This window comes from Mesoplodon densirostris, chromosome 10 (genome assembly GCF_025265405.1).
Source record: "Mesoplodon densirostris isolate mMesDen1 chromosome 10, mMesDen1 primary haplotype, whole genome shotgun sequence".
Lineage (NCBI taxonomy): Eukaryota > Metazoa > Chordata > Mammalia > Artiodactyla > Ziphiidae > Mesoplodon > Mesoplodon densirostris.
The window spans coordinates 21,818,455-21,833,918 of record NC_082670.1 but is presented as its reverse complement, the minus strand read 5'-3'; the positions used below and the strand labels follow the sequence as shown (position 1 = coordinate 21,833,918).

At 45.7% G+C, this 15,464-nt stretch overlaps 2 protein-coding genes across 6 annotated transcripts in view; both read right to left on the bottom strand.

Moving 5' to 3' along the window:
• LOC132497348 (histone H4) overlaps positions 1–15,464 on the bottom strand; it is a 313,717-nt gene that overhangs the window by 214,207 nt on the left and 84,046 nt on the right. The gene's annotated exons all lie outside the window — the stretch shown is intronic.
• Positions 173–14,285, bottom strand: BTN3A3 (butyrophilin subfamily 3 member A3). 5 transcript variants are annotated; one of them, XM_060110425.1, is made up of 11 exons: positions 14,182–14,285; positions 12,768–12,966; positions 9,134–9,223; positions 8,549–8,896; positions 6,855–7,136; positions 4,586–4,786; positions 4,383–4,403; positions 4,269–4,295; positions 3,829–3,855; positions 3,354–3,380; positions 173–1,618 (listed from the first exon to the last, which is right to left on the bottom strand). In XM_060110425.1, the coding sequence occupies exons 2-11, from the start codon at positions 12,931–12,933 to the stop codon at positions 915–917; spliced, it is 1,893 nt and encodes a 630-aa protein (XP_059966408.1). In that variant the 5' UTR covers positions 12,934–12,966; positions 14,182–14,285; the 3' UTR covers positions 173–914. The 5 variants fall into 5 exon arrangements, with proteins under 5 accessions (XP_059966408.1, XP_059966410.1, XP_059966411.1 ...); XM_060110427.1 differs by having other exon boundaries at positions 12,768–12,963; XM_060110428.1 differs by lacking the exon at positions 14,182–14,285 and adding an exon at positions 13,922–13,986 and having other exon boundaries at positions 12,768–12,963.

The following is a 15,464-nucleotide window of genomic DNA, read 5'->3' as shown; positions in this document are numbered from 1 at the left end:
ATCAGGCGTGGAAATATCCCTTTCCTGGAGATGGACTCTACAGTGTGATCAAAATACTGCAAAAGTTCATCTAGCTTCATTCCTCACAAATTCTTGTTCCACAGTCAGTCTTTAGGTATTAAGTTAGGCTTTCTAGAAACCTTAAACGTAGGAGGACTGCTTCTGGCTCCACAATTACCTATCACATTGGCCGGGGTAATCGGGGTGGAGAGGGGGTGGGGGGGTGGTGGTACTCATGCCCTTTAGTAGTTAAGATTTTGGCCTTTAGTTCCTTTGCAGTCCTGTGTGATGCAGTCACTGTGAATTCATTCTCTGGACTAACTCACCGGCAGAGCCAATCCAGCGACGCGCTGGACCTATGGCTCTGACTGTTGACCTTGAAGGAACCCAGTGGGCTGTGGCCTCCATAGACACCTACAGTGATCCTTACCCTGGGTGCCCTGGGAAGGGACACTCAGGGCTGCACATGGTCCCTTCCCCACAGGGGCAATCGGGCTGGAAAACAGGCTAGGGGGTAGAGGGTGGGTGGAGGCGGGGGACAGGGGCCAAACATCCCCCGGCAGCACAAACTGATGAATTATATAAGTCGCTTAACTCGGCCCTACCTCAGTTTCCACACTTGTGCAATGAGGCTATATCACAGGGTTGCTGTGAGGATTAAAGGAATACATTTATTGAAAGCTTTGACACAACCCCCAGTACACTTACGTCATCCGTAAATGTTTTATATTCAAATCCCAGCTGTCATTTACTAGCTGAGTGACCTTTAGGAAGTGAATTCACTTTTCTCCACCCTGGTTTCTTTCTCCATATAAAGAAGACAATAAAGCGGTATCAAACTCAACTGTCCATATGGAATAAATAATTGTATTAATATTAGTTAAGTGCTTCACACAGTGTATGTCTTCGGTATTTTATGGTTGTGATTTGTTGCTGTTAGGGAAGAGGCCCTCAGCTTCAGGCTGGGCAGGGAGAAGCAAGGATGTTACTTCAGCCTGAGGCTCCCCATTCTCATCAGCTGAGCCCAGGGCCACTGGGGTCTCCAGAGAAAGGTCAGGCTCTAGGTCAGGAACACCGGAACTCCCCACTCCTGTCAATGCTGGGCAAATGGTCAAGGCAGTGGGCTCCAAGGTCAAAATCCTGAAAACAGGCCACAGAGGCCCAGAAAAGGAGGTGTGCGGGAAGGTGTACACATGAGATCCATCTGCGGCGTTGTAGAAGGAGACCTCACCCGTCTCATAGTCCAGGAAAATCCCCACTTTTTGAGGAGGGTTGGCAACTGTCAGTTTGGTCCGGGGGTCAGTGAGAGCCCGATAGTCATTCCCATCAGACAGCCCCATAGTCCAGAAGCCGTTCTCAGGTGTCATTTTAATCCAACATTTCCTCTCCACGTTCTCCCTGCACACCCCGACGTGCCACTCCTTCCTGTCCCCAACCTCTACCTCCCAGTAATGTCTCCCTGACGTGAAGCTCTTGCAGCCAAGCACACAGTAATGCCAATCAAATCTCTCGGGGTTGTCTGGCAGATTCTGTCGTTCGTCTGCTCGCTGCAAGCTCCTCTGGTCATCAGAAACAAGCAGGATGGGGTTTGCTGTGTTCGGATCCAATATCACATCCGCTGCAGAAAGTTTGGGGATGGGGTCATGGGTCAGCCATTGTTCCTAGATCTCAGAGCCTCAGCCCTCAAGGCCTGGGTCTGGTTGAGGAAGCCCAAGTCCAGAGCTGGGTGTCCCCAACCTGCCCTGAATGTGACCCCCTTAGCAATACCAAAAGAAAGCCATCAGAGGTCTTAAGTTCAGTGGGAAAGAGGAGGGTGATGAGGGTCAGGGTCTTCTTAACTGACACCTGGAGCTGGCTCTTTCCTTGTACCTTTATCCTGTTTCCCTCCCCGAAATGACTCTGCCCACCTGTGCTTCATAGGCACATAGGTTTAAATTTCAATCCTTGCGCTACCACTCATGAACTGAATGTCTTTTCCTTTTCTCTTTTCCCATAGACTTAAGCTATATAATATCTTTAAGCCTCAACTTTCTTAACTGAAAAATGGGGATAAAAATACTAATCTCTAGGGTAGGAAGACAACACATGTTGTGTATTTGGCTCAGGGCTGGGCATGGAGGAAGTGGCCTGATCTTATAAAAGCTGCCAGGCCTTCTCTGTGCTAAGGGCCATGTTGGGGTCCCAGACCCACTCTCCATCTTGCTCCACCTCTCCTGGGCCCCGGGAATCTGTCCTCTATGGACGGTGTCACTGGGTTCTCTTGCCTCTGGTCACCTGCTGGATTTGGCCAATGGGAGGTACTAGCTGAAGACTGGAAGGAGAAGGAAGCAAGGCACAGCATTTATTTTTCCCCCTTTCTTCCCTGCCAGCTTCAGATGGTGATGCTCTAACAAAAGGATGACTTTTCTCAGGCAGCCCTCTCCTTGAGCTATAGCTTCCTCTGGGCTGCACCCTCTCCCTATCTCTTCAGGCCCAGGGGTGGTGACAGCTCCCCACTGTTGTGAGTCCTGGGGGATGGACTGTTCCTTTGTCGGCTTCCCTTTACTCTCTTTTTTGCCTTTGTAAATAGTTCCTTCTTTAAACCCTCTTCAACCACCCATTTTGAATATACCATCTCTTTCTTGCTGTTTTTTTGACCAAATACACATTCATGAGCTCATTTACTCTTTACCTCAGCTCTCACATAAATAGGAATTACAATCATCATCTAAAATGGAGGAGACTGAAGCTCAAAACATCAAGGAACTTGAGGACACACAGCGGCAGGAGGTGGCATACGGAGCTTGGGAAAGGACAAGACCTCTTTTTTTTTTTTTGCAGTACGCAGGCCTCTCACTGTTGTGGCCTCTCCCGTTGTGGAGCACAGGCTCCAGATGCGCAGGCTCAGCGGCCATGGCTCACGGGCCCAGCCGCTCCGCGGCATGTGGGATCTTCCCAGACCGGGGCACGAACCCGTGTCCCCTGAATCGGCAGGCAGACTCTCAACCACTGCGCCACCAGGGAAGCCCAGGACAAGATCTTTGAGCATTGCTTTCTCTCCTTGGTCACGTTGCATCCTCGCTCTCCCTGTAGTATTAGTTCACTCTGTCTGTCCTTCCCCTCAGCTCCACCTTTGATGCCTCTTCCTTCCCATAAAGGTCTATGGAAGCCCAGGAGAGCAATTCTCCCTGGTTCTCTGGGCTCTCAGTGGGAGGGCATGGGAGATGGGCACAGCCTTGAGATCGAGACCTCAAGCCATCTGCCCGGAACTCTCCCAGTCATGGGGACTTGTCCCAGAATCTCAAGACTTGGAGAAGAAAAAGGGAATATGGTCCTTTGGATTGTTGTCCTAGGGGACATAGTGATTCACTCACCAGCTTGGAAGAGGGCCTTCTTCCACTCTGAAAGAAAGGAGACACAATAAGGAAAGGTCATTAATTCTGATCTTTCCCTTACCCATTCTCCTCAATAAGACTTTTCTGTGTCCCTTCAGTCTTTTCCAGTATCCAGCTTCCTTCCTCTACAGCTCTGACAGATTAGGCATAAAAGGTCTCAAAAATGGTGGACTTCCTCATCATGCTGGGGCTGCAGGTGACATGGTCAGGCTACAGTAGGCTGTGTGCTTGTGTGCCAGCAGGGTGGGGAGTGGCTGAAAGTGCCCAGATGCTGTATCTGAAGGGCCTCTCTGAGGCTGCAGAAAAGCAGGGGTGGTATTCCCCACAGAAAATGAGCCTCTTGGTTAGATCTGAGTATTCCTACTGGGAATGCCAATGGGTCACACAGCAGGGAAAAAGTTTGAATGCTTATATACATGTGCCAGGAAACTCAGAGGACATCCAGGTCACTCACCAGGATAGGCCTGAGACTTCTCCCCACCTACAAGGGAAGAAAGGCAGAGACGTCAACTGAACTCTGTCATTTCGGAGTCATTTCCTTTCTCCTCCTTTTGCACCCATCTCTCCTTGTTTTTGACCGCCTACCCTTCCTACTTCCTCCCTCTGCCTGTTCAACTCTCTCCTCCCCTCTCTTCCTTACGGGGGCGGGGGGAGGGGGAATGAAGGCCCCTTTCTCCATTAAAAAAACAAACAAAACACTCATGATTCTCTCCTCCTTTCTCCCCAACAACCACTTCCCCCCAATCAGCCTCCCATATTTCTTTTCTTGGGAAAAAGGATCCAGAACATTCCTTCAGCCCAGGGCAGAGTTAGGGGCTGAGGAAACCGGCTGGAAAATACTCAGGCAGAGAAAGTCTTGGATGAGAATTCGGAGAAAATGTCAGAGCCACTCACGAGCCATGTACTGGATCTTTCTCCACTCTGCAATGGAAGAAGGTGATGAGTCATTAAGAGGCCCAGCGGGGGATAGGAAGGTGAGCTTGAGTCCCCCAGGGCATCAGAACTTACTGAGTTCATACTCGAGTGTCTCTGGAAAAGAAGCAGAAAAAAAAAAAAAGTACTGTTATGGGGATGGAAGGAGGAGGACCTCTAGAATATACACCTTAAAAATGACCTAGTGCCGGGTTGGGTGCATAGGATAGGGATGCGGAGAGGTAGTCCGGCTCCCTCCTGTAGGCACAGGCCTTAGATTCCCTCTCGGGGTCAGATACCTTTTATTCTTTGTTCCTGCTCTTTTTCTGCCCATGCTGTTTCTTTTTCCTCTTCTGCTTTCTCTTTCTCCATGAATAGAGCCAACTTTTTTTTCCTCTGTAGCCACACAATGTAACCAGCCCCTGCGAGGAGCAGCAGACAGACAGACAGCGTCCCCGCGAAGAGAGCGATCCAGACCTGGGCCCTCCTGAAGAATGGATCTGCAATGGCATCCAGTCTTAGCCTCTCAGCCTCAGGACAGGGATCATGGAGTTCATCTCCTGCCGTCAAATGATCTTTCTCTTCCTAAGTTCTCAGAGAACTTTAGGGAAGACTGCAGTAAACCCTAGTAAGGGTTTATAGTTACAGCAATAGCAAATACCATTACTTGTCTTGAAAGGTCTGCCTCTCACATGTAAATGTGATACCTGGGCATCGCAATCAAGATTTTTCTAATTAAAATTTACAATAGGTTATATTCACTTGGTTCAAATATCAAATAAAAAAACATAAAACATCACCCAAGTCTCCTATTCACTTTCTCTGCCCGCCTCCTTTTATTAGATTCATTTAATCAGCCTAGTGTGGTGACTAAGAATGTGCACTTGGGAGCTGGGAGGCCTGGGTTCAAATTCTGATTCCTCCATCTGACTAGCAGTGTGACCTTGGACTAATTACTTAACCATTCTATTCCAGGTGTCCTAATCTGTAAAACGGGGGCGATAATAAAATTAATAATAATAATAATAACAATAGAATAATAAAACCTAACTCATAAGGTTAAAGCATTAAATTAATGTTTATAAAGCATTATAAACACATAGTGAGTGCTATCCAAGAGTATATTAAATTTAAAAATATAAATGTATTCTTATTTTTTCTCATTTACTCCAAAGATAACATTCTGTATAAACTGCTCTGTGTCTTGCTTGTTCTGTTCACACTGTATCTTGCAAATCTTTCCATATTACTACAGACAGAGTGCCTGTGTTTCCTTTCAGAGCTGGGCAATATTCCATTGCATAAAAATTCCCCATTAATGGATATTTGCATAGTCGCTAACTTTTTGCTCTTATAATTAATGCTATAAGAAATAACTTTTTACATGGGTAGTTTTCTACACATGCAAGCATATCTGTCAGATAAATTCCTAGAAGTGGGATTTTGGATCAATAAGTAGGTAGTTTGGATATATATTGCTATATTGCCCCAATAGCAATTGTGCCAATTCATACCAAAAATATATCAAATTATGTATACCAAAAAATGTCTAAGAGTGACTGTCTCTCCACAATCCTACCATCAGAATGTTTTATCAACAGCAATGTTTTGTTTTGTTTTATCTTGTTGCCAGTCTCACAAGTGGAAAATGTTTTAATATAAATTTCTCTATTGAGTGAGGTTGGACACTCTTTCATACGTCATTCCTTTTCTGTGAACGAATAATTCATATCCTTTGCTTTTTTTCTACTGGTTTGTTTCATATTTTAAGGAGGTTAGTGCTTTCTCTAAATTATGAGTTGCACATATTCCTCCTGCCCCCATTTTGTCATTTGTCTTTGCTTAAGGATTTGATCTTTACCACTTCTCCCCCAATTCCCATTGCCTGTCACAGTTTCTGGCACATAGGAAATGCTCAGTAAATACTTGTGACATTATAACAGGGAAAAAGAAACATCCCTGGAGCAAGAAGACGCCTCTGGAAACCTGCTCAGTGCCTCGTTTTCATTGCAAAGTCAGCACAGAGAATCACACGTCCTCCTTCTTCCTTTTCTTTTTTTTCTTTTTAAAATTCATTTTTATTTCATTTTATTTATTTTTATACTTTTTTCTTTTTAATATGGCTATGCTACATTTCAATTGGTTAATGTTTAAATTGTCATTTTTTCTAATTTTCTATAGATTAAATTTTACATATGCCTCTTTTTTTTTTTTTTTTTTTCTCTTTTTGCGGTATGTGGGCCTCTCACTGTTGTGGCCTCTCCCGTTGCGGAGCACAGGCTCCGGATGCGCAGGCCCAGCGGCCATGGCTTACGGGCCCAGCCGCTCCGCGGCATATGGGATCCTCCCAGACCGGGGCACGAACCCGTATCCCCTGCATCGGCAGGCGGACTCTTAACCACTGCGCCACCAGGGAGGCCCTACATATGCCTCTTTTAAGGTGCATTTAATGGAATTTTAAAAACTGAAGTATAACTGACTTATAATATTATAATAGTTCCAGGTGTTCACACTTTCTTCTTCCAATAGCCACAGCTCAATATACCTGGGGCTAAGCAGGGTACTGACCTGCAATGGAAATCTGGGCTGTCTTTTCCTGGTTGAGGAGGGGATTTCTGATGATACAGGACACCCCTTCTCCAGAGCTGCTTTTCACCACTAGAGATGATGTGACCGCATACAGGCCTGCCCCATCTGTAGCTGGAGGTGCTACCACAGCTGGCATGTTCTGGCCCTTGGCATCTCTCCACTGTATTTGGGGCTGGGGATACCAGCCAGTGGATGTGCACCCCAGGTGGATCCCTCCATCCTCATGGCCCTTCATTTCAATGTGAAGATCCGAACCCAGAGCTGTGGAAGGGACAAATGAGCCTCAATTCTTGGGAGCCTCCAGTACCAGTGAGGGTCTCAGCAGGAACTGGATAGCACACCCACGTTAGAAAATTAAAGTAGGGTTTCATTAAAAAGCTGTTTACAAAAAGGTGGTCATTAATGAGGAGAAAACTATATGGGGTAGCGCAATACCCCAGGGCCAGGAACAGTAGAGCTGTTACCACCCACCCCTAAACCTAAAGGTAGGTGGAGAGGAAGCCGTTTTGAAGACCTAAAAGGAGAGAGTCATGTAGAGAGGACTTTCATAAGAGGAGCTGTGGCCTTTGGGAAGAGCATGCAGCCAGCTAAAGGTGGCCCTGCAGGGAGAAAGCCAGGGGCATAAGTACCCGGACTTCTCTCCTCCTTCCCTCCTCTATCTTCAGCTATGGCTCCCCATTGACCAAACTCAGCCAGAAGCCACAGTGCAAGAGAATCCTCTGAGAAAGAGAAATGCAACCTTTGACATTGGACATGGGCCTGGTCTTGGTGTTCTCCTGGGGAACACAAGCCATTTCATGGAATGTCAGCATCAAAGGGCCCTTTGTCACTATGACGGGTCAAGACAAAAACAAGACCAACAACAATCATGTTTGAACATAGAGAAAAACACGAACACTGTCCAAAACACAACGAAGACCAAACATCCTCCTGTCCTGGCTGTGAGTGACGATGCTCCTTTACCAGTCCCAGCTTTAGCTTCACTCTAGTCTTCCTCCTGGGTAAGATTTATGAAGATACCCACCCACAGAATTACACGGCCCCTCCTCCCTGACAGCATCCAATCCAGAGCAAAGCCTACTTCCATAAACGCTGCCCCAAATCCCCTAACAGAAGCCCAAAGTCTGTACCAAGTCTTCTCTAACAGCCTCTTCCTGAGACCTCCAGTTCCCACATGGCATGGACTCCCCCTCCTGCAACAAGGATTAAAGTCAACTGGTACAACTGCAGGGGTGTTCCTGGGAACTCGGGTTGGAGAACAGTGGCTGTACAGATGCTGTCCCTACAGCTCAGCCTCCCAGGGCTCACAGCAGGGTGTACCTGGAGGGGCGCCAGAAGCCACAGGGAATGCAACTGAACCCAAACCACTGTGCACCATCTCTGAGGAGATGTTTTCTCATCCTTCTCATCCCCGACCCTCCACTTCCCAGCTTAGACCCTGGCAACCAGCAGGAGGGAGTTCTCTACTTGATATGATAGGGTACAGGAGGGAGTCTTCCTGGAGGAAGACCTGCATCTTTCCCGAGGGCCTCAGAGAAACAAAGTTGGAAGGCAGAGGAGGCAGTTCCTGGTGATCAACCAGGAGCTCTGCGAGGTGGATTTGGAGCATGAGCTCTGTGTCTGCCCCCAGGCCCCACAGAGGAATGAGCTCAGAACAAAACCCGGAGGCTCACCTGCAACTTTCAGCTCCACCAAGGCTTTTTTGTAGAAGTTTCCATCTTGGAAATAACACAGGTAGTTTCCACTGTCAGAGGCTCTGACGCTGTGAATTCGGAGAGCAGCCTTCCCTGCAGTGATGCCATCTCTTAAAAACTCAGTTCTCCCTCGATACTCTGCTGTCTGTCTGTCTTGTACTTCCTTGCCATGTGCATACATGAAAACTACCTGCCTGAGGCTGGATCTCACCCATTTCAGTTCCATGTTCTCTGCACTCATCTTCGGGGACAGGTGACAGGGCAGCTCAGCGTCTTCACCCACCATGGCCAGGATGGGCCCAGGGGGTCCAATCACAGCAAACTGAGCTGGTCAGCAAAAGGGGGAAACTCCATGAGAGGGAGTTGGGGCCATGATGGTAAGGGGGTGTCTCAGGCAGAAAAACCTAGAGAGGAACAGGATCCTGACAGAAGGACATTTGTCTTAATGGCTTGTGTACTTTCAGTTTGTGATGGGACTTCCAGGAATGAACGGTCAAAGGTTCTGACTGGGCGCTAACAGGTAATTGTCTGCTTCCGATACATAAAAGCAGCATCGTTCCCTACCTGAGCAAGAGGTGAGCAGCTGGACCAAGATGATGCAGACAAGGAGGTGGGGCAGAGGGAAATCTAGGGACGGCGCCATTTTCATCTGTGCTGCAAATAGAGAAAGGCAAGAAGGAGTCAGGCAGAAATACGGCCTGGAAGAAGATGGATAATTCTGCGTGGAATTCTGAGGTTTCCACGCAGAATTCTCCACCTCAACAGGGCCAACTCAGGGCGAAACACAGGATCACTAGTGTGATGACCCAAGATCTTCCTCTGCCAAAATGTCTGCTTGGGAGTCTCTTCACCTTTGCGTTCCAATATGGAAAATCTCCCATAAAAGTATGTATGTTGGGGCTTCCCTGGTGGCGCAGTGGTTGAGAGCCCGCCTGCCGATGCAGGGGACACGGGTTCATGCCCCGGTCCGGGAAGATCCCACATGCCGCGGAGCGGCTGGGCCCGTGAGCCATGGCCGCTGAGCCTGCGTGTCCGAAGCCTGTGCTCCGCAACGGGAGAGGCCACAACAGTGAGAGGCCCGTGTACCGAAAAAAAAAAAAAAAAAAAAAAAGTATGTATGTTAAGTGTACAGACAGTAACCCTAATCCATCAGGAAATCCTCAGCTCTGCTGTCTGAACATCTTCAGAATCTTTACCCTTGCCCACACATCCCCAGCTACACCAGGTCCAAGCCCCCACCATCACACTCTGATTAATACGGGACCCTCCTCTCTGGGTCCCCTGATTCTGCTTGTATCCCCTACAGTCTCAACACAACATCCAGAACATTCCTTGAGTCACATCCTGTCACTCCTCTGCTCAGTGCTTTCCAGTGGCTCCCATTTCACTCAGAGTAAATGCTGAGGTCCTTCCAGTGGCCGGCATGGACCTCCAGGACCTGCACTCCTCATTTCATCTCCCCTACTCTCCCTGTCTCTGCTCGGCCACACTGCCCTTCCTGCTGCTCCTTGAACAGGACATGACAGAGGACCTCGACCTCAACTCTTCCCTCTACCTGGAACCCTCTTCCCTGCATATTCACAAGCTCACTCTCTTGCCTCCTTCAAGTCTTTCCTTAAAGTCAGTTCCTCTATGGGAACTTCTCTGACCACAGAATTATGGCAAACTGCTCCCATCCCCCTGAATCTGCTCTCTTTTTCCCATTGAATTTTCACCAGTGAACATTTCATACATTTATCGTCTGTCTCCACCTGCTAGAATGTAAGCTCCACAAAATAATGATATTGGTCTGTTTTGTTTCCTGATGTGTAAGAAGCCTGTAGCATGGTGGTGGTTCACATGGAAACCTCAGTAAATATTTGTTGAATGAGTGAATGGATGAGGGGTTACATATTAAACCATCAATACTCACTAGCATTTTAGTTCACTTTTGATGATCAGATTAGTTGGTGGTCATCCAACTAATGGATGGAGAGGAGGGGAGGTGGAGAATTTATGAGGATAAGTGTTTTTCTCCATAATGACAGTGCTCTTTTGGTCTGGCTTAGAGAGCAGAGCTTGGCCTCTTTTGGTCCCACTGGGCCTTGACTATATTAATGTGTTTGTTCCTATTTTTCAATAAAGTGGTTTCAAGGAGCAAGCCTGTCCTGGACATGCAAGTGTTGAAACTTGATGTGGCTTAGTGCACTCCTTTCACAATTGTTCTGGGAATTCCCTGGCGGTCCAGTGGTTAGTACTCTGCGCTTTCACTGCTGGGTTCAATCCCTGGTTGGGGAGCTAATCCCATGCGTGGCCCCCCAAAAATTGTTCTTTGGGGAGAAACATCTGTTCTTTGGGGGAGAAACATTTCTGGAAAGGAAATGATTCCTTTCCTTTCTTCCCTTTCCTCATGTGCTCACCAATGCTCTTCGGCAGATGGCCTGCCTCTGGGCTCACCAGCAATGGATAATTTTCCTATCTTGGTCTTTGCACTGCTAGAGAAGTGCCTTTTAGGGCTGGAGATGTATGTGCTAGCACTTGCACAGAAGGGGCAAATATGTCAACCGAGAAGCACACAGCAGCCCAACACAGCTCACGCCTCTATGCAGTGCTGGCGTTCTTCCAGCTCAGAGGCAGGGCCCCTGCAACTCCCCAGTCCCAGACCAGTGTTTCCAAATGTATCTTGGCTCAGAAAAGCACCTTTACCTCCTTTTAGGCATGGTCTGTGGCAGCACTGTGAACTTTTGTGTTAAGGGAAGTGTGTGGCCCTTGCCGACTAGCCAGGCTTGATTCTAGCTGGAGTTCTAACTCGGCTTCCATTCCAGCCACCCCAGAGTTGGCTGCGTCCCTAAATAGTAGAGACCCTGAGGGTCGGCCTAGGTGGATTACTCCAAGACAGTACTGAGAACTCCAGAAGTAGCCCCCTCCCTTCTCCCATCATGTATTCTTTCCTTCCCTGAAAATGTCAGATGGGATGGTGTGCCGACAAATGACTCAGGGTGTGTCCGTCTGCAGAGCAACACCGCTGTCTCCTCTAGGCCCCAACCCATGGCCATCACCAAGTTCAAATCACTCTTCCATCAGACTCTGGTCAAGATCCTGGCAGATTCTCTGGGTCACCCAGAGGCTGAACCTACCACTTCTTCTTCTTTTTTTTTTTTTTTAATTTTGGCCAAGCTGCACAGTTTACAGTATCTCAGTTCCCCGACCAGGGACTGAATCCAGGCCACTGCAGTGAAAGTGCCAAAACCTAACCGCTGGACCGCCAGGGAACTCTTATGAACCTACCACTTCTTAATCCCAAGGCAAGTGAATGGGAGAGTTAGGAATAAGACCAGGTCTCACCCGTGTGTTTTCATTCATTCAACAAATGTTTATTGAGCACTCACTGTGTGCCAGGTTAGGTCCACTACAGGTTAGGTGTTGGAAATAAAAAGGGTGTGGGAAGTAAGTAATGGCACAATGATTCACAAGCTTTGTGATCTCAGTCATATGACAAAACCTATTTGAACTTCAGTTACTCATGAAACATTGTGAAATAGGAACTCTAGAAAGTACATAATTGGCTCAGGAATTTCACTTCTAGATATCTGGTCCAGCAAAGCACTTCCATGGGTGCAGAGAGAATTATGTATAAGGATGACACTGAAGCATTATTTTTAAAAGTAAAAAAAAAAAAAAAGGATAAACAACCTAACCAGCCACTCTAACCACTAACAGGAGACTGGTTAGTTAAATAAAGGCTCATCTGTATGAGGGAATTCAATATGGCAGTTAAGAGTGATTTACAGTCACTAACTCACATAATCAAGATATATTAAAAAAATAGAACACTGCAGAAAAATACTAATGATTCTATTAAAAAACAAAAACAAAACTATAAATTTGTATATACATTTTTTATGGGATCGCCTTAAAAGAGTTCTGAAGGGCTACATGATAAAATGAAAATCAGAGACTGAGTGAGAGACACTTGTCCTTTGCCCCCTATACTTTGAAATTTGTTTGGATGTTTTCAATTTTAAAAGTTTTCACGTTTTACTTAACAATTAAAAATTGTTACAAATAATTATTGTGACTGTAACATATTAGTTGTTCAGAAAATACCGACTCCTGTAAATCAACTATATGTCAATAAATAAATAAATTAAAATAAAATACCAACTCTTCACACCAATTCCCCCAAAACAAACCAGCATTAGGCCCACATTCATAGTACCTGCTGCTGTGATACTTGCACCAGGAACTGCCTTTGAGAACAAGGCCTGCAGAGGCGGGTGGGTGGGTTGAAGAGGAGCCGGGAGCAGAAATCTGTGCTGCTGGGAATTCTCTGGAGCCTGCCTGAAACCTGGATGACCCTCAGACAAAAGATTGCCTTTCACCATATCCTCTGCTCTTCAAAACTACTCTCTAAACTGCTAGAGAGAGGACAGTATTATTATTATTATTATTATTATTATTATTATTATTATTATTATTATTATTATTATATAGGTAACAATTTCAGTGCTGTCCTCAGAGTGAGGAATATATTTTCACTACTTTTTTTAGGATATTTATTGTTTTTTGTTCCTGATTATAGACAACTTCAAAATGGAGAAAAATATGAAGGAATAAAATTTAAATAATCTGTGATGGTAATCATATACTTTGCTTCATGGGAATATAACTATTTCTGGAAGTATTTTGGCCATAGATATATACTAAATGCCTGAAAATTGTCAAAATTATAATTTGACCCAGAAATTCCACTTGTAGAAATTACTCCTAAAGAAAAATAAATCAGGTATTAACACAAACGTTCACGTTTAAAGCAGTTCATCATAAGTAAGATCTACAATAGCAAAATGTGGATACAGGGCCTCCCTGGTGGCGCAGTGGTTGAGAGTCCGCCTGCCGATGCAGGGGATACGGGTTCGTGCCCCGGTCTGGGAGGATCCCATATGCCGCGGAGCGGCTGGGCCCGTGAGCCATGGCCGCTGAGCCTGCGCGTCCGGAGCCTGTGCTCTGCAACGGGAGAGGCCACAACAGTGAGAGGCCCGCATACCGCAAAAAGAAAAAAAAAAAAAAATGTGGATACAATTTATATCTCCAAATTCGATCCAGTTTTGTTACAATTAGAAATAAAAACTCTTTATTAAAAATATGATTCCTAATGACTATATGAAAATCCCTTTTATGATTGGACAGTGTGCTTGTATCCATTCTCCAACTCTTGTATACGTAGTTTGGTTCAGATTTTTGTAATTACAAATAATTCTGTAATGCACAGCTTTACATATAAATCTTTAAGGCACATCTCTTTTTAGAATCTCTTAGAACAAATTCCCAGAGACGACTAAGAGAGATAAGAGTCCTTTGCTCCTTTCTCACCATTACTGTAAGCTCCTAAGAACGTGCAGTTGGCAAGGTTTTTTCATTCACATGGTCTCCTTCCCTTACAGTTTCCAATTCAGGTCTTTAGCCTTTGCATTGTCCTGCTGCCTCCACCCCCTCATCCTCTGACTTCAGCGCACACAAGCACCAATCCCTTTCTCTGGATGAGGGCCTCCCTGGAGGCCCACTCTCAACTCTTCAGCCTCTCTCCCTCTAGGGCTCGTGGCCCTGGCTTTTACCCATTTTCCCACACTTACCTCTTGGCTATCCCATCTGAAAACCACAGCCCTCAGAATAAAGGTAATCAATAGAGGCTCCGTTACCTGGAAGAAAGGAAAAAGAAATATGCCTGCTCACTAGGAGAAGCAGTAACAGGGTCATTCTGTGGAAGAATTAGGTTCTGGATTGGCTCAGAGGGGTGTTTCTCATCCGTTGCTGGGCAGAAACCAGTGAAGAAGTTTAAAATGAAAACTGAAACTGTATTGCATTGTGCATGGTGAAGAAAAATTCCAGCCTAATTCTCACACTGTGTCACTCTGTGTTTTCCTAACTGAACCACTTATGTATATGTATGTGTATAATCGGTCTTTCATTATATATACCGGTTTTACATCTTCTATATGATAATAGATCTATTTTATATCATAAAAGATTTACTGAGTAGAGAAATAAAAGATTTTAACATGTGAAGAGAGGAAGATGTGCATTAATTAAAATGTTTCTGTGGCTATTTGCTAACATCTGTTTGCATGTACACAGGCACACGGAGGAGGATTTATCTTTTACAACAGAGCCAAGTGAGAGTATGAACAGAAAACCAGACCCACTCCACCTTTTTTAGCACCTCTGAAATTCAGGTCTCGGATCCATTACCAAATAACATAATTTTCAGATTTCCCAAAGCAGTGTTGCCAGTGACCGATTGGTATGTTTTACATTTTTCAGAAAAATTCTTATTTGGGGTGTTGCTCAGAAGCCTCATTCACCCTCTGAGCCTTATTTGTGCTACATTTGTATTTTCTTGTGTATTTCTTTCTACTCTGCCAGCAGGATTCTGTATTTTCCGAGGTTAGATTCTGGATAGTCTGTGGATACTGTTTCTATAAGGGGTCTTTGGGACAAAGTGGTCTTACCTGTGGCCTAGAGCCTCCTAAGACAATTTATTTGCCTCTTGAGACAATGATTAAAGCTCAAAGGACTTTGATATGACTTGGCTGATGGAATTTAATTATATATTGGGCTGGCCAAGAAGTTTGTTTGGGTCTTCCTGTAAGATATTATGGAAAAATCTGGGTGAAATTTTTGGCCAACTCTGTGTGTGTGTGTGTGTGTGTGTGTGTGTGTGTGTGTGTGTGTTTTCCTTTTTTTCCCCCCCCCGACCAGGGATTGAACCCGAGCTCACAGCAGTGAAAGCATGGAGTCCCAACCACTGGACCACCAGGGAATTCTCGGAATTTAATTATATTACAACAGTTTGAATTTAGGCTCTGTGGTAGAGATGGCTGGTTGCTTGTGTAAGCTCTATTTCCTGCCTTTTTTT

What these genes read in the sequence shown, in the direction of transcription:
- BTN3A3 (XM_060110425.1), bottom strand. Translation starts at nt 12,933, where the DNA reads ATGGTGAAAGGCAATCTTTTGTCTGAGGGTCATCCAGGTTTCAGGCAG. An exon ending in GCAGGAACAAAGAATAAAAG is followed by an intron (nt 4,404 to 4,585) that starts GTATCTGACCCC and finishes CTTCTTTTCCAG; the next exon opens with AGACACTCGAGTATGAACTC. An exon ending in GAAGGCCCTCTTCCAAGCTG is followed by an intron (nt 1,619 to 3,353) that starts GTGAGTGAATCA and finishes AACTTTCTGCAG; the next exon opens with CGGATGTGATATTGGATCCG.